This window comes from Phalaenopsis equestris, unplaced genomic scaffold (genome assembly GCF_001263595.1).
Source record: "Phalaenopsis equestris unplaced genomic scaffold, ASM126359v1 Scaffold000002, whole genome shotgun sequence".
Taxonomy (NCBI): Eukaryota; Viridiplantae; Streptophyta; class Magnoliopsida; order Asparagales; family Orchidaceae; genus Phalaenopsis; species Phalaenopsis equestris.
Window position 1 is genome coordinate 66,461,028 of NW_018164444.1, and position 26,527 is coordinate 66,487,554.

Here is a 26,527-nt window from a genome sequence, read left to right on the forward strand (position 1 = left end):
GAGAGGGTAATAGGCATCATCATGTTTATCAAAAATTTGATAGAAGCCCAATTTGTGCTAATCGAAAAAGTCCTAAGAAATTCTCTGCAAACTCATTAGCATTACAAACATATGCTTAAATTTATGTATTGCAAAACTAGCTATATTTTAGCCATCTCTTTAGAGTCTTTTATCATAACCCTTTTTACACACTTATCATTACCACATTTTTATTGATGTCACCATTCCTACATCATAACTTAATTTTTGCAGTAGCCTTATTATTCAAAACTCGTGTCGTAACTTTGTTTGTGTTGTAGTCCATTCATTCAAGACAATTGATATAATCTCATTTGTATCACAATCACTTCATTTAATAACAATTACAATCCTTCATATATCACAGTGATTGTTGCATCTAAACGTCCATCATAAACTATCTCCTTCAAAACTTATCTCAAATCTTAATTTGTACTATATTTATTAAAGCCTTCATTTTTTCATCATAATTGCACTTGCACCAAAATCATCTTTTTTCGATCATAAAATGTAATCATGGTGATGTTGTATATCATTTGCATCACAACTATCTCTTTACAAACCTTTGGCATAACTCACTTGCATTATAGCTATCTTCATCAAAACTTATACTTCAACCTCAATTTCATTATATGTATTTTCTTTAAGAAATGTCATTAATCCATTTAAATTGTAATCTTGTTTCATGTCAACTACACCATAATCTCATTTATTTCGCATCCATCAACACATCAAAACCTACATCATAATCTCAATTGGGTCATATCCATCCACTTCAAGAAACTCATATCAGCCAACTCAATGGAATGTTCACGTAACAAACGTCTCTTGAAAGACATAGGCCTTAGTATTTTTTGATAAAATTGGAAAAAAACGATTATCTTGAATCATGATTGCGCTACAATTAGCTGGAAGAAGCAGACGATGACTTTTGTGTGTGTTTATAACATTCATGATCAATACTATTTTACCTTTTGACTTTGCCTTTTATAGTCATCCTAATAGATTCTCTTTTATTGAAGTTTCCAAAATTTTATTATGGATCGCTGTTGCATGGATTTCTTAAAAATGATAAATTTTAGTTACATAAACCAAAGCAGTTAATTTTACTTTACATAGCATGTCTCAATCTTAATCCTTATTTATAGATTTGAGGTGGTGCTATTTATGCGACATAATTGGTTATGAAAAAAAAAAGAAAAAGAAAACAAAAATGATGTCGCTCCTCTTATAGCTTGAGAGGGCACCGAACTAGAATTTGCATTCAAATTACTTTAATCTTGGTCGGTTCATTATCAATTGATAACTGTCCATGGTTGAGCTATTCATCTGACTAAATTTTATAGGGTTGAGCTCATAAGTAGATGAGCAACCAACTTGATAAGCAAATGAGCCAAGGCCAAGTGACAAATTGTCGAATACGGGTAATCAAACTGATGAGTTGGTAAGATCAAGTTATAGGCTGATCAACCAATTTGCTCAATTCATCGTATCATTCTTGGTATAGACCTAGCTTAGACCCGTAAAGTTAACTTGAATACTCGAATACATCAATTTGTTTACAATTATGATTTTTAAATCATCATGATAGTTCAAACATCTTAAATAACTGAGTATCACACATTACCCAACATTCCTAAACTTTTATGATATAATTAAAAACAATTCATTATACTTAACAAAAAAAAGTAAATAAATAACAATTAATTAATGATAAATTGCCTTTATTTTGAAACTATGAGACTTACAAAACTTATATTTTATTTATTTTTTTTTTTTTTGAATTCTTATGTAAATATTGAAATTTACAATGAAACCCTAACTTCTATTTTTATCTTTGCTTTTGCCTGCATGAATGAGTTAAATAATTAAAAAATATATATATGGATAATAGTTTTGTAAATATGCAAGTTTTGAATGTTATATATGTAATTCCCCTAAATAAATCCCGATTTTGCCCGATAGCACCCTAGGGTTCGCTACCTCTCGACTCGTCTTCCCCGCTTCTTTAGTTGCGAGGCTGCGTAGCTGTGCATTGAAGCGAGATCTGAATCCGTTTCAACCTTTATCTGACATTCCCACTCAGAGTTCTTTCAGGTGCTATTCGTTTCTATGCTTCGGGGATGAGTAATCGCTTTCGACTTTCTTCCTCCAAACAAAGTTTTCAATTCTGAGAAATTTTTTTTCTTAAATGCTTGATCTCTGTTTCACACACCATCCTGCGGCATTCTTTCGATTTATTAATGGCCGATAATGTTTTCTGGTGAATTCGATTTTCTCGATCCGTGCGCTGAGTTAACTTGACTGCAAGTAGGATTTAGAAAATCGCGTGGATGCAGAATTCCAGACTGATTTTACTTGAGAGGGTTAACTCTGAGAACTATTTCGCATGATAAACTCTTAAATCATGCTTCTTCTTGATAAACTGTTTAGGATGCCTGAGAAGAAGAAATCCTTGAGTTAAAAGGTGTTTTGTAACAAATCTTGGATTCAACCGATAACAAGGCTGAAATGAGATTGATTCAAAATAGTAGAATTTAAAGTTAAAAATCTCTGTTCGGCATAATTTAAGCTAAATCTTGCTTCAATTCTGCCTAAAATCGCAATCAATGGTGGATGAAAGTTTACCCAACCTTGCTTCAAACTCACCCACCTCCTGGAATTGCATCCACTTGCTTAAATTCACACTTATTTTGTTCATGGAAGATTTGCATGCATGCCACGCAATTCTTATGTATTTACATGTCTACATCCTAAAACTTAAATCTTGCACATATATATGCTACCTTACTTATACACGATAAGATGTATTTTACTTCTTAAATAATAAAAAAGGTGGTATTTTTTATGTGATATGAAAGATTTGGGTGGTATATATATATGTAAAAAATTAAACTTTAGATGTTTTGGTTGGTATGTATGTAAATGCTCTTAATTTAATACTGATTATTGGAATTGATGGATTAAAATTGACCTTGAATTCAGGCTTGTATTTGTAGTTTTGTTGAACAATGTATTTCACACTGCACAAGGCACATGCATTGCTTGAATATGACAAGTTACTCATTTTTCTTTTTGTATCTTTTGTACTTATTTAATATTTTCTCAATGAGAATGGAAAAACATGATTGATAAATTATAATGTCTTATGAACGAGCAAATGATTAGCTATATAACTCCGGCTAAACTTCATCTAAAAACTCTTTTGTTGTAACTACATACATAGCGTTCCAAACATTGCCATTCACAAATATAGAAGTCTCTTTCATCCATTTTTCAAACTCTCGTTCAAATATCAAAGTTCACAACAAAATCCTAACCTATGTTTTTCATTTTTATCAAGTTCTCGTTGGTTTGACCGTCACACGTGCAAGTAAATACATCAATTTGTGTTATTAAAAAAAATCACATGAGTGATATTTCTTTAAATAGCGATGTTTTAAGTGTTATCTATTTAATTATCCTGAATATTTCTACTCCACTCAATTTTCTTTACCTTAAGAATAGAAACCAAACCAATCATCCTTTTATCTTCATTCATTCACATCAAGTATTACCTGAGGTGTTAAATGTATTCTCTATAAATCATAATGAACAACTTCTATTCAAACTCTACAACTCCTTTAATCCTCGAACATTAATTTTATCTACTTCTCTATACATGCTGCCAACCAAATCTCTAAACTTATTTGGCGGATAAAGATCGAAGTACATAATGGCTTCGCGGAGCACCAACATATTATCGAGGGCGAGCAGAATGAGGCAAAAGCTACAATCCACTTTGGAAGCGAGTTCTTTGGAGATTGAAGATGTATCGTATCAGCATGCCGGTCATGCAGCTGTGCGGGGAGATGCTAATGAGACTCATTTCAATATTAAGTTGGTTTCTCCAAAATTTGTCGGGCTGAGTCTGGTGAACCGCCATCGCATGGTCTATGAGGTTTTAGATGATGAGCTCAAAACTGGCCTCCATGCCATTTCTATCGTTGCTAGAACTCCACAAGAATCTGGTTTGTCTAAATCTTGAACATTTTGTTTTAGCGGTTTTGGTCAAATTGTGTGCTCTATGTATGTTATGGAACACATTTGTTGTGGAACTGCCTTATAATTATGTGGATATTATGAAGTTAGGAAATTTACATATATTTCACATCTATTTGCATGTCTAACTCATAAAGGTTGAGATTTACATTTGTACACTTTGGTGTTACAGACTTAGGGTCTATTTGGGGTGACTACAGATTGTATTACAATGTGGTTGTAAAACTATGGTGGAGAAAATAATTTTTTAGAGCATCCCACCATTAAAATGTCTAGAAAACAGTTCCCCAAATGGAGCTATGATTTTGATATGAAATTATACTAAACATATCCTTGTAGATGAAAATGTGTTTCTCACTTTTAAAAAGTTAGTAATAATGATATTTTTTAATAAGATGTTAAAGATTCGAGTCATTGGCGTGTAAATATGAAAATGTTGATGTTAAATATGTAAAAATCTAGGAACATTTACATACATACAACTCAATTCTTATATATCTACATATCTAACACCTCAACTTCAATTGTATAAATATGCCATAGCTCTGCATGAAACGGTGTATTCACTTCAAATAGTGATATTTTTGATGTGATATGAAAGATTTATGTGGTATAAATGTAAAAAAGTAAAGTTTAGTTGTCAAATATGTTACTACATAGGAATTTGGTAGTATGTGTGCAAATGCCCCAAAAATATAAGAATTGTGTGGGTATATATGTAAATGCCCCATAGACTGTCATCCTCCAAGTTGGGCCATAATTTAGTTTGGGTAAAGCTTTGACAATATCATTGATTCTTTTGTTGTCTGTGTGAGCAGTTTTATTTTGATTTTTTTTAAAAATAAAAAGAAAAATTTACATATATACTGTTTAATTCCTATGCATTTACATATCTAACATCTAAACTTCAATTTTTTACATGTATGACACCTTAATTATGCATGAAAATATGTATTTCACATTTTATAGTTAAAATAGTGATGTTTTTGGCTGTGATATGAAAGATTTGCTTGGCATAAATGTTAAAAGCAAAATTTATGTGTTAGAAATATACATAAGAATTGTGGGGTATGTATGTAAATGTCCTCAACAAATTGGGGAAATTTACATAAATTCCACATAATTCTTATACATTTACATATATAACATTTAAATTTCAATTTTTGCACATATGACACCTTATTTATGCATGAAAGTATGTATTTCCTTTTTTTAAAGATAAAATTATGATATTTTTTGCTATAAAAAAAGAGAAATTTATGTACATTCAACACAATTTTTATGCATTTACATCTCTAACATGTAAATGTCAATTTTTACATATACGACTTCTTGTCTATGCATGAAAATGTATGGTTTCCTTTTCAAAGATTAAATTAGTGATATTTTGATGTGATATAAAATATTTGATTGGTATACAATAACAACAACAATAACAACAACAACAAAGCCTTAATCCCACTATGTGGGGTCGGCTGCATGAATCCTTTTTCTCCACTGCATCCTATTTAGTGTCATATTTTCATTTAGTTCTAGTAAATTAAGATCATTTTTAATACAATAAGCCCAAGTCTTCCTAGATCTACCTCTGCCTTTCTTAACACAAGTCGAATCTGCCGTTGCAGGTCCCAAGCCCGGATGTGAAAAGTAGAGGGTTGCGTTAGGTAGTCGACAACCAGTGTAAAACTTGTCGAAAAAATCATGACATTAATCCTTTTGATCTTTGCGAAAGACTTGATTGGTAAAATGTAAAAAATAAAATTGAATTGTTAGATATGTACATAAGAATTGGGCAATATGTATGTAAATGTCCCCAAAAAAATTAGAGAAATTTACATACATTCCACACGACTCTTATGCATTTACATATCAAACACTTAAATTTTCATATTTACATCTATAACACTTTAGTAGTATAAATCAATGTAAGAAAGTGTGTATTTCACTTTTCGGGGGCTGATCTTGTGGCTTAGAAAGGATTGGGATGCTTAATAGATAAATTAGAAGTTTGTGATGCGAGATGTGTAAATAGGAATGTTTGATGTGCTATGAATGTAAAAATCCCAAAAGATAATATATTTATGTGTTATGAAAGTTTTGGGTGGCCAAAATATCAAAAAATAAAGTATTAAGTATTCCATATATATGAAAAATATTACAATAGGACTCCGCATGTAGAGTTACGTGCGGAGTCGGATGAAATCGTGTCATATGGATGTGACAATGTGACAAAAAAAAAAAACGGTATGATAACACAGCAGAATATTCTCCCTGTATTCTTCCGTGTTATTTAGGTGTTATTGTGTTCTGGGAATATTTTCGGATGTGACAAAAAAAAACTGTCTGATAACACATAAGAATATTCTCCCTGTGTTCTTCCGTGTTATTCAGGTGTTATTGTGTTCTGAGAATATTCCATAGATAACCCTTCTTAGGAACGCGTTAATACTATCCATTTTCCTCGCCCAGTCCTGCCAGTAGAATAGCAGAAGTGTCGATTTCCGGCCATCCATGGCGGCGTCAAGGGGAATGGGGTCGGCGAACGCGATTAGGGTTTCGGACATAGAGAACATGAGCGTGGATCAGCTAAGAGTCCTAAAGGAGCAGTCTGATCTCGAGGTAAATCTCCTCCAGGACAGCCTTAACAAGATCAGGTCTGCTGCCACCCGTCTCGAGATCGCATCCACCGCTCTCCACGACCTCTCTCTCCGCCCTCAAGGCATTTCTCTATTCTGTATTCCCCATCTCTCTGTATTGTCTCATCATTTTTTGAGATAATTTTTTTTTGTTGCGAAAGGGAAGAAGATGCTCGTACCTCTCACGGCGTCTCTCTACGTCCCGGGAACCCTCGACGATGCTGAGAAGGTTTTAGTTGATGTTGGAACCGGTTATTTCATTGAGGTACTTTTATTTCTTTCCTTATGCTATTTCTCATAGATGTTTGATTTCCCGAATAGTGGTTTGTTGTGTTATTGATTTTTAAAATGACTTTGGATGCCAATTGTGTTAACTACTTTGGGTGGCTGGGTTAGAATTCTTGCAGGGATTTAAGTTGAATTAGCTAACCGGAATTGGCTAATCTATTCATTCAAATAGACCAAATGTACCATTTATAATGAGTCTATCATGTCTTATACTATTTTAGCTTCAATTCAAAATTCCTTATTGTTTACTGGAAGAAAAATTTTATTGTGGCTCCATTCTTTAATTTGCAAATCTATTCGTCTCAGAAAAATAAGTAGAAACAAGTTGAGGCGATGTGTTTCTCTCACCTGAACCTTCACCACTCGAAAGGAGATTTTTTATACGTTTATTTTATTTTTTGGCCTTGTTTATTTGATGATTTATGTTAAACTAGCCAGCTCAGCGTTTCATGCCATGCATTTTCTGGCTTTGCATATGAAAATTTCTTCATCCTAGCCCTTCAAAATGTCTTCTCTTTGATTTTAAGCTTAATTTTAATTTGCAACACTTTAGTGCCCCAATATCATACTTTGACTTATCGGTGCAGTTTATCCATTTGTAATTTGCAGAGGTTGGAAAGATGCAAATAAGAGAAGTAGCAACCACAAACTATTGTTACTATTAGTTAGTAAATGCTGAGTTAAAATTGCGTCATTTCTTATCTCAATTACTGTTCATTTTGGGACGGGCAAACACGCGCGCGCGCGCACACACACACAAACACATAGCCACAGCTGGAAAGGGGAAGGTTGGAGAAGCAGGTGAAATGGAGGCAGCTGGAAGGAGGTTTGCTACAGCAGGGGCACAGCAGGAGAGGCTGGTCTTGGGAGCAGGTGAAAGGGAGGCAGCTGGAAGGAGGTTTGCTATAGCAGGGGCACATCGGGAGAGGCTGTTCTTGTGCGGCTGCAATAGGGAAGGAGCTGTGGCAGAGAAGGATGGATGTGGGGGCATGGAGAGTTTGAGAATCACCGCCTCAGAGCGAGATACATTTGGAGTACTACTCGTCCTCGGATGCAAACCCTAGAGGGGAAAACTGGGGATTGCAACGGATGGCCATCCTGACAAAAATACAATAAAAAAAATGCCCTAACACATGAAATAGTATATTTATACACCTATGGTTAAAAAGAGTAGACCCTGCTTGGAAGGACCGGCCAGCCCCTCCTTTGCATGGACCGAACTTGTCTGGGGCAAAGATCGTGGCATTTGCTAAGTCTGGGCATGGACGGCCTGCGTCATGAAGTTGTGAAGATCTTTGTCTAGCTTTTGATATTTTTATTAGGGGACTTGATAGTATTGGATTTTAAATCAGATTATAGGAAAATCTATGATCAAGAAAGTTAAAAGAGAGGCTGACTCAAATGATGACTCAATGTGGCTGAGTGAATTTTTGGTGCATGATACTTGATTATGTTAAAAGCTATTTTTAAAACTGAGTGATGGTTGATATGAAGAGCTCACATATGAGGAGGAGATTATTAATGAATGTGTGGGGATTGGTTTTAGTCTGCATTGGTTATTTAAAAGCTATGTTGATGTAAAATTACCTAGTTTTTGCCCTCTATTGTAGGCATAAGCTTTTGAGTTAAAGTCATTTAAACGATTGGTGTGTCTTAGTAGTAAAGATAATAGAGATATATGGGAACATGATATGAACTAATTAATTTATCAGTAAGTGGACCCAAAAACTAGGCACGAAGATACTTTTCAACCATCCAACCTGAAATTTTTTTAAATTTGGAACTGTTTTCTGATGATATGTTTGCGTTGATGTGTCTTGGTTTTGTCCGGCTTTAATTTTGGAGGAAAACACATTATACATAATTTGAACATTTCGGTGTTGGAAGTGTCATGTTCGACATTGGCAAAAAATGGTTTTTTTGAAGTTTCCAATTTTCATAATAGCTGACAGAGATTCTTCTCAGTCTTTTTTTTATAAAATTGCTTCCAATGCCAAGCCCAAGTGCTATTTAATCTCAACACTAAATCACCTAATTGGCTCTCATTCATTCTAAAATCTATTTCCAAGTTTATATGACCAGCAGAATTATTTAAGATGGTAGATAAACTACCTAATATACTGATTTCTTATTTCCATTGACCATGTTCAGTAGAAGTTGATTACAACACCCTGACATTTTTGATGTTCGTGAACCTAGCTCCTAAAGCTGGGCTCAAAATTCTTAATTTTTTTATGAAGTGCTTCCTGCTAAGTCAGCTGGAGTTAGGCTATTCTCTTGTTTATGAATTGGATTGAAGGTTGGCATGCTGTACACTTGACTTCTCCCTAATCTAATTTAATTTTTAAAGTTCTTGGACCTAGACCCCAAAGCTGTGCTTGAAGTACTTTGTTTTTTTTTTTTTTAAATGAAGGGCTTCCTGCTAAGTCAACTTGTGTCAATCTATTCCTAGCTCTTAAATTAGATTGAAGGTTGGCATGTTTTACTCTTGCCTTCACCCTAAGTTAGTTTGAGGGCAGATTATATTTCCATTATTAGCTTACAATAGCTGTAGTGATGATTTGGAGCTGTCATAAGTTGACCGCTTTTATGGCAAAACTAACAATATTCTTCTTTGCAGACTCCATGGGGTCGTTTGGGATCATTTTTGTTTTTTGTCTTTTATTATTATTTTTTTTTGCTTTGTTTAAGTTTTGGTTTGAAACAAAACAAATTTGGGTATTTGATTAAAGTATGTTTGTTTTTAAAAACAATCAGAACACCTTAAAGTTGTTTGAGTGTTTTTTTTTTTGAAAACAAAAAATAAAAATATGTAAAAAACCAGACTAAACAAACATTTTTCTAAAGCCAAAAAAAAAAAAAAAGATCCCAAACTACTCGTAAGAGAGAGAAAAAGAAGAAGCGCACTTCTTGTCTTTTCTCACCTCTTGTTTTCCTTTTAAAAGAAAAATTGCCGTATTGCTACCCTAGTAACTCACATTGTGATTTTCTTGAAATTTATAACACAAGCCTCCACTGAAGCGCTAATGAAATTATGTCAAAATCTCCATCTCAAAATTATTTTTCTTAGGAAAACTTTCTCTAACAAAGATAACGTTACATAACTTTGCAATATTGTTTGAAGTTGGTTGTCTTGGATATGAGATTTTGTAATGTGGTGGGGAAATAAGGTTGGCAAAAATGTACGGAAGGTAGTGTTAAAAATAAATGACATAAGCATTTATTGATTGACTTAATAGGAGTGAAATGTAATTGTTAGAATAGAACCAGCTTGAATTTTATTGATGTAAAGAGGGGTATAAATACTCTTTATAAGATCTACTAATAAGGAAAAAAATAAAAACAGAATAAAGGGAAAAAAGGAAAGTAAATAAAAGCAAATCAAAGCACTTAATACAGAATTCTACATATTAATATTTTAATATTCTAATAATCCCCCTCATCAAAGCACTTAATACAGAATTCTACATATTAATATTTTAATATTCTAATAATCCCCCTCATCAAAGCACTTAATACAGAATTCTACATATTAATATTTTAATATTCTAATAATCCCCCTCATCAAAGCACTTAATACAGAATTCTACATATTAATATTTTAATATTCTAATAATCCCCCTCATCAAAGCACTTAATACAGAATTCTACATATTAATATTTTAATATTCTAATAATCCCCCTCATCAAAGCACTTAATACAGAATTCTACATATTAATATTTTAATATTCTAAGACTGTCATATGTAGTTTGTGGAGCATGATGCGTAACCAAAGAGCTTCACAGATCCTTAAGAAAATGGATCGGAATTCAGCTTCTACATTGTTTCAGACAACCACAAACTATTTTTTTACTGTCACGTGGCAAGGTTTCGTAAACAAATGAGCATTACTCTGAGATGGAACGTCAATCAAACAAACTTGAGCCAAATGTATCTTTTAAATAGTGGAGAATCTGGTGGACAGCTTAGAGATGGTGCTCATAAGGGTCAGACATGAATTGACTATCCCAACTGCCTGACATATGTCAGGGTGTATATGGGCAATATAGATTAATTTCCTCTAAGACGTTGGTAATGAATCTTGTTTACGAGAACTGCATTGGAAACATCAAGAAGTTTTTCATTAGAATTCATCGATACAACCACTGGTTTACACAGGAGAAGATTGTTCTTTGTCAAAAGTTCAATAACATATTTTCACTGATACAGGCAAATACCCTGAGATGATTGAACAACTTCCATGTCTAAGACGTACCAAAGAGATCCTGAGTCCTTCATTTCAAAGGAAGCAACAAGAATGTTTTTCAGAGACTCCAATATTGGTAGATCATTACCTTTGAGAACAATATCATCAAGATAAACAATAAGAATAGCTACCTGACTGATGGAGGAATGTCGGAAGAAATGAGTGGTCCGATTGAGCCTGAGTGAATTCATGACCTACCACCATTTTGTGAATTTCCCAAACCATGCCCATGATGATTGCTTCAATATATGGAGAAATTTTCACAGTCTACATATTTGCCCCTGAGAGGTAATGGAGTCAAAGCTTGGAGGAAGGGTCATGTATATCTCCTCATTAGGAACACATTCTTGTCATCACGCTGTAATAAGGGCCAATCCAGATTCACTACAAGGGATAAGAGGACTAAAATGGTGTTTAATTTAATAACTAAAACAAATGTCTCCTTGTAGTCAACTTCGTAGATCTGTGAGTACCCTTTGACGACCAATTGTGTTTTTTCGCGTTTAAACTATCCATCAAATTTAAAAGATGTTAAAAATTAATCGGCATCCCACAACTTTCTTACCCTGAGGAAGATCAACAATGTCCCAAGTATGGTTCCACTGAAGGGCATTAATCTCTTCCATGGCGGGTCTACTAACACAACATCAATAATAGATGAAAGCTGATGTTTGGTCAAGGCCATATCAAATGATCTGTAGGTTGGTGATAATCTGGGAAGAAAGGCATAGTTTGTCATGGGATAAAGAGGGTTTGTTTGATTGCGTATTTTAATAGAGGAACTGACTTCCTTATTTGGAGTAGGAGCAGTGTTGGGATGCCGTCCAGAGGGAATTTAGGGTTAGAGCAAGTGGTTAGCGAGCTTCAAACTAGCTGCATCAGAACGAGTGTGTCGAGTGTAGACACGTAGAGTGGGAGATGTGCTGGTGGAATTGAAGAAACAGAGAGCTCCTTAGTGGTAGGAGAAGTGGGTCAAACGGAATGAACATTGGGTTCCTCGATGGTAGGTGGGGGAACTTCTACAGGAGTAAGGTAAGGAACAGTGTCCCAAAAATCTAGCTCCCCTTCACTGAATGTCGATTTAGGAAAGTAAGAAACACTTTCAAAAAAAGGAGACATCAACACTCACATAAACCTTATTTGTGGTAGGGTTAGGACAACGATATCCATTTTGAGTGACAGAATATCTGAGGAAAATATATTTTATGGATTTAGGATCAAGTTTACTTTAAGCTGGGTCCATGCTCCGAATAAAGGCTGTGCACCAAAAAATTATGAGATCTAAAGTGGAGAAGACCCGATTGTTAGGAAAGCACGATCTCAAGATAGCTAAAGAGGTACGGAAGTTGTGAAATTTTTAGGTAACTTTATTGATGAGATAAGTGGCGGTAAGAATGACATCATTTTAAAGACATGTTGGAGCATTACAGTGTAACATAATAGAGCGGGTAACGTCGAAGGGATGTCTGTTTTTTTCTTCAGCTATCCCATTTTGTTGAGTGTTGATGCACGAGCTATGATGGAGGAAACCCTTACTTAATAGGAATTCACCTAATATAAAGTTAAAAAATTCACAATAATTGTCAGTTCAAGGAGTTGAATATGAGTTTTAAATTCAATCAAAACGAATGTTTGTAAGTTTTTAAAAGTATCATAAGATTCAAATTTATCTTTTAAAATATAGACCCGTGTTTTCTGAGTGTGGTTATCAATCAAAGTAAGGAACCATCGTTTATTGGTATAGCTAGGAGTACTAAAGGTTCCTCATAAGTCACTGTGATTACGAGTGAAAGCAGCGGAAGATTAGTAATTGTGGGGTTGATAAGAAACACGATGATGTTTAGGTAACTGATAAGTTTCACATTTGAAATTAGAAGGATTTTTATCAACAAATCAACGTATACATTTGTTTAAGATATTGGAAGCTAAGATGACGCAAACGACATTGTAACAACAATTGGACATTCAGTGGACAGTGATAAGCTCCAACTACTAGATAGAGTGTCTTCATGTCGGTGCTTTTCGCTTGGAAGTAGTAGGAGTCCGCCTAACCACTTAGCAGTTCTAGTCATTCTCTTCGAACAACGATCTTGAAAGACACATCCATCAGAGGAAAAATGAACAATAAAATTAATGTCATATGTCAACTTACTAACAGAGAAATAGCCACGCTTCAATAGAGGTACATGTGACACAGATTCAATAATTATATCTGTTAAAACAACAAATCCTTGACCAGTAAAGGAATGGGACCCATCAACAATGTTAACAGTATCTTTCCCCAAGCAAGGATGGTATGTCGAGAAGGCTTGAGAGCTTCCAGCTATGTGCTCCGTGACACCTGAATCAATTATCCATTGACTAGAAGGGGCAAAAGAAATGAGTGTTATAGGAAGAGAGCGGATTGGATACAAGCAGCTTGATTAAGTTCTCAATTCAACTTTTAAGAGAATTTGAGGATTTCAGATTGTTTTGGGTAGAGGCCAACTATATCATGTTGGATTCAAATGACGTAGCGAGACCCTCAACAGCGGAAGATTTGGCCAAAGGTTTGGATGCAGATTTCTTGTGAAGCTTCCAACACTTATCAACGTGGCTGGTTTTGTGATAGAAATCACAAGTGGGGCGACCAACCCGAGGTTGTGCACTATTAGAGACTAAGTTGGATGCTTCGACAGACAGAATGGAAGTACCAAGCATGACAAGTGTTCGACTCTCTTTGCAATGAATCTTAGTGAAAGCAACGCGAATAGAAGGACGAGGATACCGGTCAATGATATAGCCCCGAACTTCGTCAAGATCTTTGTTGAGGTTGCTAGAAATTGGAATATGCGGTTTTTTTTCTATAATTTTCTGAAAAAGAGATTGGTCGGTCGAAAATTTCCAAGTGTAGTCATAATATAGATCGCATTTCATCCATAATGCAACTAGATCATTATAGTATTAGGTGACGGTCCTGGATCCTTGTTTTGTCCCACAGATTTTCTTAAACACTCATAGAGTTGGCTGAAATTCCTTACATCTGAGTAGGTATCACAGATTGCTGTCCAGAGGGCACTAGCAAAAAGAAGGAACATATATGATCAATCAATTGAAGTCTTCATGAAGTTAAGCAGCTGCGACATGATCATTGAATTCTCTACTTCCCAAGCTCCATATGTTGGGTCAGCCTTTGTAGGTTCACGAATCATTCCAATGAGATTACCAAATTTTCCACGCCTTTGATGAACAAAGATACAAATTGGAACTATTGGAGAAAGTTATTGTCGTTCAGTTTTTGAGTTGTAATGAAGAAGTTGATGTTGCTTTGTGGTCCTCCGGTCTGTAGAGGAACAGATATTGGTATTGATGCTCCGATGAAATCAAGAACATCTTCTGATGACAACTCAGTTTTGGAGGAGTTCGTTGTGACTTCAATTGAGCCAAACGAGATGTTAGGTTGTTGAGACATTATAAAGTTCCGACAGCTAAAAGAATATGGTCTCTGAAATGGTTCCCACTGAACCTGGTCGGCTGGAAGAAGGTTTCAGGAGATCAGAATAGAGGTCCTAAAGCAGACGAAGGCAAGTAGAGTGGACCTGTTCTGAAGTAGGCGAATCTGTCCTGGAGCAGACTGAATTTCTCGAAGGACAACCGATCTGGAGCTGACAGACTAGAGCATGCCTTGAAGCAGGCAAATCTATCCAGAAGCAAATTGAATTTCTCAGGCTGGACCTGGCCGACTGGATGGAAGTAGACGCCTAGAGTAGACACTGAAGCAGGCTGCCTGAATGAGACCTAGCGGGCTGAGGAGAAGGGATCTGGACTTGCTAGCCGGCAGCACGTAGAGGCCCGACGGCAGCTCGGTTAGGACCATTGCTCTGTTACCATGTTAGAATAGAACCGGGTTGAATCTTATTGATGCAAAGAAGGGTATAAATACATTTACAAGATCTAGTAGCAAAGAAAGAAATAAAAATTGAATAAAGGGAAAAATAAAAATAAAAGCAAATTAAAGCAATTAATACAGAATTTTGTATATTAATATTCTAATATTCTAATAGTAATTGTGTCGTCATCGTAGGCTTTCCATTTAGTTATCTGGTCATGAAAGTTTTGGCTAGTTATGCTTGTTTGGGAGTGGTGCAACAAGCTATGAAACATGGACGAAACCAAAGGAATTTCTAGAAGGAAATGATCTAATTCAAGCAAATGCAAAAAACTGCTAAAGCAGTCATAGCGCATTCCTTTTCTACCACTATTGCAGGGTAGAATAGTCATTAACATAAACCACTAATAATAATGAAAATAGGCAAAATACTGAAAAATAATAATGCAAATAAGCAAAATTATTGAATATAGCTAAGCAAATAGAACAGAGAGGAGATGCTGGAAAGCTGCATCAGTTGCCGCTGCCTTAGAAGAACTCGTCTCGAGTTCCGAAACCTGAATTCGATCGTCATCTGGTGAGTGATAAGCATAAATATCAAAAACATTGAATGTGGAGGAGATATTAAGTTCTGGTGGAAGTTGAATAACATAGGTTTTATCATTGATTTTGTTCAAAATAGGAAATGCATCATATTTTCTCGGCTTCTGCTTGCTATAAGTTTTGGTTGGGGATTGTTCTTTGCGCAAATGGATCATCACAAGATCTCCCACCTTAACTTCCTTATGTCTGTGATGTTGGTCCGCTCGTTGTTTATAACTATTAGCACTAGCAGTAAGTTTGTGTCACACGTCTTGAAGTATCACATTGAAATCTGTGGCTATATGACTAGATACTCTGTTGGTTATTTTAGGTAGAACGACCAAGTCAACAGTGCGGTTTGGAGCTTTAGTGTATACAATAGCAAATGTCGCCTGACCAGTTGAGCGATTGACCATAGAGTTGTAGACAAATTCAGCTTGACTTAGCCCTTCATCCCATCTTTCAGGTTGTCCTTCTGTTAAGCATCGAATCATGTTGACTAGTGTATGATTGTTTATCGCGGTTTGACCATCAGTTTGGGGGTGGCATGCCAAACTCAGCTTACGATCTATTTGAAATAATTTCCGAAGTTCACGCCAAAAATGACTTACAAATTTGACGACAGTCGGACGTCAAACACCTAGGAATGCCATGTAGCCTTACAACGTCTCTAAAGAAAATCCGAGCCACATTAACCACATCAAAAGTCTTTTTGCACGTAATGAAATGTGATATTTTTGAGAAACGATCCACACTACCACCATAACAGGGACAACTCCATGCTTTGATTTAGGTAGACCCAATATAAAATCAAGGCTGAAGTCTTCCCAAATAAAACTTGGAATAGGTAGTGGAGTGTATAAACCTGTATTTGGAGAGGCGCCCTTAAAAGTTTGACAAGTATGGCAATGTTCTATAAATCTTGTGACATTCCGTCATAGTTTAAGTTAAATGAAACGAGCTTTTAGTAAGGATAATGTCTTATCTCTACTGCATGTGCTGCTAGATCATTCCCGTGAAGCTCTCGTATGAGTAATATACACAATGAGGTATTTGTAATACATAATTGGTGGCCTTTGAATAAATATCCTTGTTGTAGGGAGTAATCCGGAAATGGTTGATGCGTCTTGCACCTCCTCCATGGTTCAACATACTCTGGATCATCCGCACATAATTCTTGGATGGATTTCATACCCGTAATAAATGTCTGCAAAGATATTAAGAGACTGACTCGTCTACTTAAAGCATCTGCAACTTGATTAGTGACACTCGTTTACGAGTCAACACAAAACTAATTTTTTGTAGAAATAAAACCCATTGCATATGCATTCGACTCAATTTTTTTTGTGTTTGTAAGAATTGCAAGGATCGATGATCACTGAATAGAACAAATTCTTGGTGGAGAAGGTAATCTCCCAATGTTTCATTCTCTTATAATAGCTTATAATTCTTGTTCATATGTCGACCATTTCTGATGGGGGAATACTAAGTTTTTCACTAAAAAATTCAATAAGCTTGCCTTTTTGTGACAAGGCAACACCAATCCTGGTAGCTGAAGCGTTGACCTCCACTTTTAAAGGTTGCTGAAATCTGGAATGCTAAGCACCGGTGCCATACACAACCTTTCTTTGATGGTGTTAAAACTTCGTTGTTGTTCGGGGCCCCAAGTGAAATTCCAACAAACTTCGTTGTTGTTCGGGGCCCCAAGTGAAATTCTTTTGTTTGAGGGCATCTGTAATAGGTCCCTTAATCATTTTAAATCCCTTTATGGACCTTCAGTAAAAATTCATAAGACCATGAAATCTTCGAATTTCAAAAATAGTTGTGGGGATCGACCACCCTTGAATTGCCTCCACTTTTATAGGATCGGTATGAACTCCAGACGAATCAATAATGAAGCCCGAGAAGTGCACCTTTGAACTAGCGAGTTCGCATTTGGATTTGTTGAGAAATAATTTTTGCTCTAGCAAGACCGAGAGTATAGCGTCAAAGATGTGAAATATGTTCAACCAAAGAAGAGCTAAACAGAAGAATATCATCAAAATAAAATACACAAAAATTGATCAAGGAAGGGTTTCAATACCTCACTAATAAGCCACATGAATGTACTAGGCGCATTTCATAACCAAATGACATAACACGCCATTCATATAAGCCATCTCTTGTTTTGAATGCCGTCTTCCATTCATCCCCAGGGCGAATATGAATTTGATGGTATCCACTTCTTAGATCAAGTTTGGAGAAAATAGAAGCGCCCACCAAACGATCTAGTAGATCTGCAAACCTCAGCATTGGGAAGCGATATCTCACAATGATTTTTTTTATAGCTCGGCTGTCCATACACATGCGCCAACTTCCATCTTTCTTGGTAACAAGGTTGGTACCACAGGAACTTAAACTCGGACATATATACTCCTTGTGTAGGAGTTCTTCAATAATTTCTTTCAGCTGGGCTTGTTCTTTTGGGTTCATACAAGAGTATGGTAGGTTAGGAAGAGTAGCTCCCAGTAGAAAACTGATTTGATGCTGAATGGCACGGGCTGGTGGAAGCATATTTGGGAGTTCAGTGGGCATAACGTCACTAAATTGCTGTAGCAGTTTCATGATCTCATAGGTATTATCTGATTCCACAACTTCCGAGTCCACTGGAATATCTTCTTGCACTATGACCCCCAATAGTACCGACTGATTTTTACATTCAGAAATAAATTGAGGTCCTGATAGAGTGATAAAAGCTGTCTTTCCATCTATGTTCTGCTCCTCAAGTCGAATTGACCGTATTGTGTTCGGTAATAAACAAATTTGTTTACCTTGCCATCCGAGCACATAGGCATTGCACCATCCATCATACCATACTCTTGTATCATATTGCCAAGGTCTTCCCAATATAACATGGCACAAATCCATATCTATAACATCGCAAATAACTTCGTACTTGTAATGCTTTCCTATGGAGACTGAAACCTTGCATGATTCGGTCACAGTCGTTTCTACTCCCTTCTTCACCCAGCTGATCTTGTACTGGCTAGGATGTTTGGTATTGTTTAATTGTAAGGCTTTGATCATTTTCTGAGACGCAAAATTTTTGGTACAACCACTATCAATAAGTAAGTCACAAACCTTTCCCATTACAGTGGGCCTTGTGCGGAAAATTTGGGGGCGTTTAGATTCTCTTTCAACTTTGGGAGCTAATAAGGGTTTTTCCAAAATACAGTATAGGAAATCACTTTCGTCAGCTACCAATTCTTGACAATTTTCAGTAGAAGGTAAGCTTGAAGTGAAGTCTTCCAATTTCTGTTCACCTTCCATTAATTGTGCTTGGCGTCGATTGGGGGATTCATTAGAACGATGGCCTGGTTGGAAACAGCGGAAACATTTAGATGCTCCTGGCTTATGGTAAATATTATCCCTCGTGTAGTTTGGCTTTGCTCCTCCCTTTAATTCAGCAGGGGTTGGATTTGAAGGGAGCTCGTTTTAGCATTGTTGTTGGTACCTTCCGACTGCTCAACTGTTGATTCCCTACTAGGTCAGCGCCAGTTGCTGAATTTTGGTGTCCTGGAAATTTGCATTTCAGCTTTATAAGCAATATTGATGGTCTGTGATGTCGACCAAATGGAATTCATTTCTAATTTTCCTTGAATGGATTCCTTAAGCCCACCAATGTATTTTGCTACCAACTGTTGGTCTGTTTCATTCAGATTGTTGCGAGCGCTCAATCGATAAAATGCTTCACTGTAATCGTTAACACTGAGATTTCCTTGAGAGCATTTTTTATCTTGTAGATACAACATTTGCGCATAATCAAAGTGCAAAAAGTGAGATCTGATGAGTTGTCTCATTCTCCTCCAGAATATTACTTCGGCCGTCTCTCCGGTGGCTTTGAGTGAGTTGATTCCACCAGGCGCCAGCTCCTCCTTTCAACTTGCTAGAGACATATTTAACTTGCTTGTCAGGTGGGATTTCCATATAATCAAAAAAGGAATCAACGGATTGCTCCCAATTTGGATAATCTTCTATAGGTAGATGGCCATCTAAGGAAGCAATATCAACCTTTACCTAGTATTCACCATGATTTTAGTTATCAAAATGGTTCTGGTTGGAATTTTGTTCCCACGGCGTAATTTCAGCATCTGAATCCGAATCAGATATGCTTATTCGCTGACGGAAACAAGGTTCCTCTTCTGATACAAGAAGTTTGCGGCGATCAGCTAACTCAGTTCTTTGAGTTTGCTGCATAGGCCTAGTAAACGCAATAGCTTCTCCCTGAGCTGGTTTGGTCTCCATGCTCGCTGGTGTGGTTGCCGGTGGATAAAGTCCATTGCTCTTAATTGCATGCAACACAAACTTCATCTCGTCGATGCATTTTCGAAAGTCCACGGTAAGGTCGTCTATGCATCGTTCCAGGTGTGAAGTGGCCTCATGTATGTTGTGCCAGCTGCGATTTGTCGTTGCAGATGGTGTTTCGAGCTCTTTCCGCCATTTTGGCTTTGATACCAAATGACGCAGCATGAAATGAAACAGGAAATAAACCAGACGAATTTCCAAAAGGAGATGATCTAATTCAAGCAAATGCAAAAAGCTGCTAAAACAGTTACAGCCCATACCTTTTCTACCACTGCTGCAGGGTAGAATAGTCATTAATATAAACTACTAATAATAATGAAAATATGCAAAATACTGAATAATAATAATTCAAATAAGCAAAAATACTGAATATAGCTAAGCAAATAGAACGGAGAGTAAGGGACGCTAGAGAGCTGCATCAGGGAGGGTTCTGGAAGAATGTTTAGTACGAGTAGAAAGGGAAATCCATGCTGAGGACAGTTGTGCAGAAATATGATATAATGCCTTACACCTGCATTATGAAAAGCTTTAGTAAGTGTTTCATTTTATTTTGCGGATAGTCATCTACTGCATTATTATTTTTTTCTGCTTTTGACTCATTATTAGATATATCTGGAAAAAGGTTTAGTACGAGTAGAAAGGGAATTCATGCTGAGGACAGTTGTGCAAAAATATTGTATAATGCCTTACACTTTTCATAGGAAAAAGCATTAATGAGAGTTTTATTTTACTTCGCGGACAGTCATCTATGGCGTTATTATTTTTTTCTGGTTTTGACTCATTATTAGATATTTCTTGACTTTACAGGACCTAAGATAAGTTTCTTTTGGTTGATATTTGTTCTGCTGTGATTAATTGTTTCTTCTTGCAGAGGAATTGTTTACTTGTCATATAAATTTTTAATATGATCTATATTGATGTCTTGCAGTATCATCGTAGTTGTTGTTACCATCTTTTTTTTAGACGGTTTATTGTCATCTTTAACTTCTTCCTAATGGATGCTAACCATCAACAAATATTTTTTTTTCCAACTATTATTGAGTGGAATAACAATCATCACATGCCAAAACAAATCTTTGAACATTATTAGAGATTTGAGGATCATTGGATTGTCTCAAGCTCAATATTGCATTCCACACCTATGATAAAATAAGTGGTAGTGTGCCAACCCCAAGATTTTGTATCTTGGAAGACTTTTAATGCCCAAGTCAATGATTGTTCTTGAAGTGAGTAAAAATTGAACTTAATTTAATAGATTTTTCCCGTTGAAATGAAGAGCAAAGGCTTAATGGAGAGCCCTTCTCTTTATAAAGGAGATGGTGAGAGTCATTTTTTTATTGGGTGGAAGAGGGTATTATAGATTTGATGGAAGTGTTTTAAACACATCTTGAATTGATTTGGCGGTTGAGATTTGGAATTGTCATTGCACCCTCTTACTCCTACCCCAATTATATGGAGATGCAAAAATATAAATCTTGTTACCATTGTCTAGAGGATCGATATTAATTATTTTTAAATTTTTCATGAGGCCATATAAACAATTATTGCTTATATCATCCTTCATTGTCAAGCATTATAATTAAATTTTAAAGATATCAAAATCACTCATATTTTCAAAGTTCCTTGCCATTTTTTTCTATTTTTCATGACATGGTGAAATGGCTATTAGACGATTATATTGGAATTTTTAGATGGTAATGCTCTAGGATTAGCAAAAAGAAATATTAAGTAGAGAATATATAATTTTAGTGGATTTGAAATTATTTTTAAATGGTGGAATATTAAGCTATGCTTAGACATAGATGTGATATTTTTATGCATCCTTAATATGTTAGACAAGAGAATGGGGATTTTCGTTAGGGCATATAGTTAAGGATCTTATGCAATGATGACGTGCCTCGTCAAAGATGATAGATGTAATTGAGAAATAAAAAGCGGAATTATAAGAAGACTACTTTTAGATGGGATGTCAATGGCGGTATATGAACTTGAGTTTTTTCTAATAAGGATGTCGTTGGCCGGGAATTTCAGTGTTACAAATAAAAATAATGAGATTAATGCATTTTAAAATCAATAAAACTAGCATAAAAAAATAGAGAAGGCTGTGGAACATAAACTTAGCCTTTTCTGTGCATGTATATCATAGGAAAAAACCCTCCACTTTTCACATTCGGGCTTGAGATCACCAATGACAGAGATATCCTTTGGAGAGTTGTTGAGAGGAAAGATGTTGATGTACTCTTTAGATCAAGTAACACCACATTGATTTTCGCCTTTGTTGACTTCATCTTCAATCAACCAGTTCTTGCATTGTAGCTAGTTGCAATCATTTTTGTTGTTAATTTTTTCAAAATCATTCTGATTCTCATCAGATTTTGCTGCATCTCTGCTCGCACCCCGCAAGCTTCATCTCCTATCTTCAATATTGCATTACCAAGATACACATCATCACTATTTGCATCTCTACTAATGATCTTGCGATCATCATCATTCGCAAGTCCATCATTTTTTGTCGTTATTTTATTCTCCTTCACAAATCTTTCTCACTCTCCGCTCTCCGCTCTCCACTCTCCAGCATTTTTATTCTCCTCCACAAACCTTGCCCCCTCTCCGCTCTCCTCTCCCCGCTGTCCGCTCTCCACTCTCCAGCATTTTGTATAACCCAACGCTCCATTCATTGATCTACCCATCTCCTCTTTTGAGCCACCATCCCTTAGAATTCATGAAGATCTATAATGCCCTTGCTACAATGTCATGGTCATGGAGAAAAGATCAAAATGAGGCCCATCACTGACTCCAAGCTTTTTCTAGAGATTCGTTACCTTGACACCATGCCACTTCGTCAAGAATTGCATTTCCATCCAGTGCAGTCACTTTTGAATTCGGTTCACCATTCTTCTTAAAATTGCAACTATTTTCTGGTTATATCAAAGAGACCATTTGGATGAACCTTTATCGTGGGGGCCACCACTTGTTATTTTTTCTATTTGCTTTCCTATTTTTCAATTTTTCCCATCTCATTTGACATACCTAAACTTTTTATGATCTTTGAAATTATCAAGATTCTCAGAAAGCATTGTTTCTAGTTTGTGTAATGTTGGAATCTTGATTAAAAAAATTTTGTGTCGTTAGTTGTCATAATTTCCATGTCATGATTAAAAAAATTTTTGACATATCAACTATTGTTTCACATGAATTTAGAATTAATGTGAAAGTAATAGAAAGGGCAAGATGTATTTAGAATTAATGTGAAAGTAATAGAAAGGGCAAGAAATTGATCCTGAGAGGAAAGATGTTGATGTACTCTTTAGATCAAGTAACACCACATTGATTTTCGCCTTTGTTGACTTCATCTTCAATCAACCAGTTCTTGCATTGTAGCTAGTTGCAATCATTTTTGTTGTTAATTTTTTCAAAATCATTCTGATTCTCATCAGATTTTGCTGCATCTCTGCTCGCACCCCGCAAGCTTCATCTCCTATCTTCAATATTGCATTACCAAGATACACATCATCACTATTTGCATCTCTACTAATGATCTTGCGATCATCATCATTCGCAAGTCCATCATTTTTTGTCGTTATTTTATTCTCCTTCACAAATCTTTCTCACTCTCCGCTCTCCGCTCTCCACTCTCCAGCATTTTGTATAACCAAACGCTCCATTCATTGATCTACCCATCTCCTCTTTTGAGCCACCATCCCTTAGAATTCATGAAGATCTATAATGCCCTTGCTACAATATCATGGTCATGGAGAAAAGATCAAAATGAGGCCCATCACTGACTCCAAGCTTTTTCTAGAGATTCGTTACCTTGACACCATGCCACTTCGTCAAGAATTGCATTTCCATCCAGTGCAGTCACTTTTGAATTCGGTTCACCATTCTTCTTAAAATTGCAACTATTTTCTGGTTATATCAAAGAGACCATTTGGATGAACCTTTATCGTGGGGGCCACCACTTGTTATTTTTTCTATTTGCTTTCCTATTTTTCAATTTTTCCCATCTCATTTGACATACCTAAACTTTTTATGATCTTTGAAATTATCAAGATTCTCAAAAAGCATTGTTTCTAGTTTGTGTAATGTTGGAATCTTGATTAAAAAATTTTTGTGTCGTTAGTTGTCATAATTTTCATGTCATGATTTTTCGACAAGTTTTATGCTGACTGTCGACTACCTAACACAACCCTCCACTTTTCACAGAAATTGATCCTAGGGACTTCCATAAATAAGAGATTGATTTTCTTTCTAACTTTATTATCCTCTAATATTAGATGTGTCCAGGTTTGTATTAGTATAATCTGGAAAATTTAAATCTTCCTGTGTTTCCAAAGAGCCATTGCAATAGTCGTGGTTCCATGGGTGATTTAATTGTCATCACTTCTGCAAATCAAATTTTTTTTCCTGTTAGAAACATTTAGTCTTGTCTCTTTTCGTTTGTTCACATGCATGGATTTTTTTTTGTCTTTCATACGACGTAGGAGTTGATAGACCCGTACTTATAAAATTAAAGACTGGTGCCTTACTATGGCATTAATATTTGTTCTACAGAAAACTATGAAAGAAGGGAAAAACTACTGTGAGCGGAAAATCAATTTACTGAAAGCTAATTTTGAAGAAATTCTCGAGGTATGTGATTGTCAAGCGATTCTTCTTGCACAAATTTGTTATGTTAACTATAAAGTAGTTCTTCTGTTTTGATCCCCATTCCCCACTATCTCTATTGATTTTGTTTTTAATATATTATCTACTCAAAAGAATTTGTGTGATTTTTCAATAAGTTGGTGGCAAATACTATTGAAAGTTAAAAATTTTTTTGTTAGAGAGATTCTCAATAAAGAGAACGTGGCACTTAATGAAGATATAATATTTAAATTAGTAACTTACACATCTGAAATTTTTAGGATAATATTTTCCCTCAAACCAAAGTGTGCATATCATGAGATTTAGCTTCCTGCAAAGACAGGAGAATTTAACTGGTTCTAGAGTGATGCAACACAAGATTTTGACTTTAGTGAAACACAATTAAGAATGTAAATATGTAATGCATAGTGTGACTTGATGGAAGGCCTACTCCACAAGTTTATCAACGTTATCATATTTATTATGATTATATTATATTATATTTCATTATGATGATATTTTAATGAAATTTGAAGGTGTTATCTTCTTTGTACTTGCTTGGTTGCTTGGTCATAGATTCAGGTTTGGTGACCTTAGTCAAGCCAACTATTTTGAGAGTTGGTTATTCCTAGTTAATATATCCATCTATTATCATCTCAACATTATAGTCTATCAATTTATACTCATTTGATACCAGAGCTAAGCTTGGACAATCTATTGTAGGCTTCTTTGAGGTCAATTCATCTTCGATATGTTGATAAAGAAATTTCACACATTTCTCTTTTCATTGTTTATTAATACAACAACAATAAAAAACCTTTATCCCATTAAGTGGGTCGGCTACATGAATCTTTTTTCTCCATTTAGTTTTAAAAAAACCTCTTCAATGTTTTCATTTTTTATAACTTTCTTTCCTTCACGGCATTTATTGAGCTACTCCTAAAAAATTTTAAAGAAATGATTTATCAGGGAAAAGTAATGTTCATAGAGTATCATCAAATGAAACTGTAGAAATCTAGATCATCAAATGAAACTGTAGAAATTTGGACATAATTATGTTCCTGACTCTCCTTTTGCATTATACTTTACTAAGTATATATAATAATGAAAGGAAACAAAATATGAAATAATAGAAAAATAGAAAATATAAATTAAAGGAAACACAATTAGTAAAATATATTTTGAGAGAGGTAAATTAAGTAAATTTATTTCTAACTTGCAGATTGGCACTTTTCTATTGTCCCCTTTAAGCTTGGTTGTATGTGTTGTACAAATCAAACTTAAATTTCAGTCATGACTAACCTTTGGTGGTGCTTTGGTGATCATATAAACAATCTGAAGTCATGTGGGAACATAGTTGAGCTGAACAATTTCATTGTTAAATTTTCTGAAATGTAGTGTCTGTTAATGTCGATGTGTTTTTGTTATGTCATGATGCATAAGATTTTTGGCTATATTAATAGTTATTCGGATATGACCGAACATTTTAATTGTGTATTTCCTCTCAAACTTAACTGCCCTTCCCAGCCTTTAATTCTACATTCCCTCGTATATTCCTAGTGCTAAAGCGCAATAATCAGATTCTACGCTACTCTTAGAGATAATAACTTGCTTTTTTACTTCTAAACGTGATGAGATTGTCCCAGAAGTATGAACTATATATAATGGTTGATTTCCTGTTAGCCATCTCTTCTGCCCAACTAGCATCTGTGTAAACCTCAATCTCACGCTTTATAATTCTTTTGAAGAGCAAATCATATACATGTGTCATCTTCAAGTATCCATGGATTCTCTTCACTATTTCCAAATGATTTTCATTTGGATTATTTATGTGCTGAGTTACTACAACAACAATAACAACAACAAAGCCTTAATC

General features: G+C 35.4%; 2 protein-coding genes across 2 annotated transcripts; both read left to right on the forward strand.

The window, feature by feature from the left end:
• The first annotated feature begins 1,950 nt into the window (after nt 1-1,950).
• Nucleotides 1,951-4,199, forward strand: LOC110033288 (protein BOLA1, chloroplastic). Its single transcript, XM_020737217.1, has 2 exons — nt 1,951-2,115; nt 3,721-4,199. Exon 2 carries the CDS (start codon nt 3,734-3,736, stop codon nt 4,043-4,045), a length of 312 nt encoding a protein of 103 aa, XP_020592876.1. The 5' UTR covers nt 1,951-2,115; nt 3,721-3,733; the 3' UTR covers nt 4,046-4,199.
• Nucleotides 4,200-6,479: 2,280 nt separating this feature from the next.
• LOC110038019 (probable prefoldin subunit 5) lies at nt 6,480-24,657 on the forward strand (the record flags this gene model as incomplete). The annotated part of the gene is given in 3 exon segments (XM_020742778.1): nt 6,480-6,778; nt 6,857-6,960; nt 24,580-24,657. Coding segments are annotated over 3 exon segments (390 nt in total), but the record flags the coding sequence as incomplete, so codon positions are not given.
• Nucleotides 24,658-26,527: the final 1,870 nt, after the last annotated feature.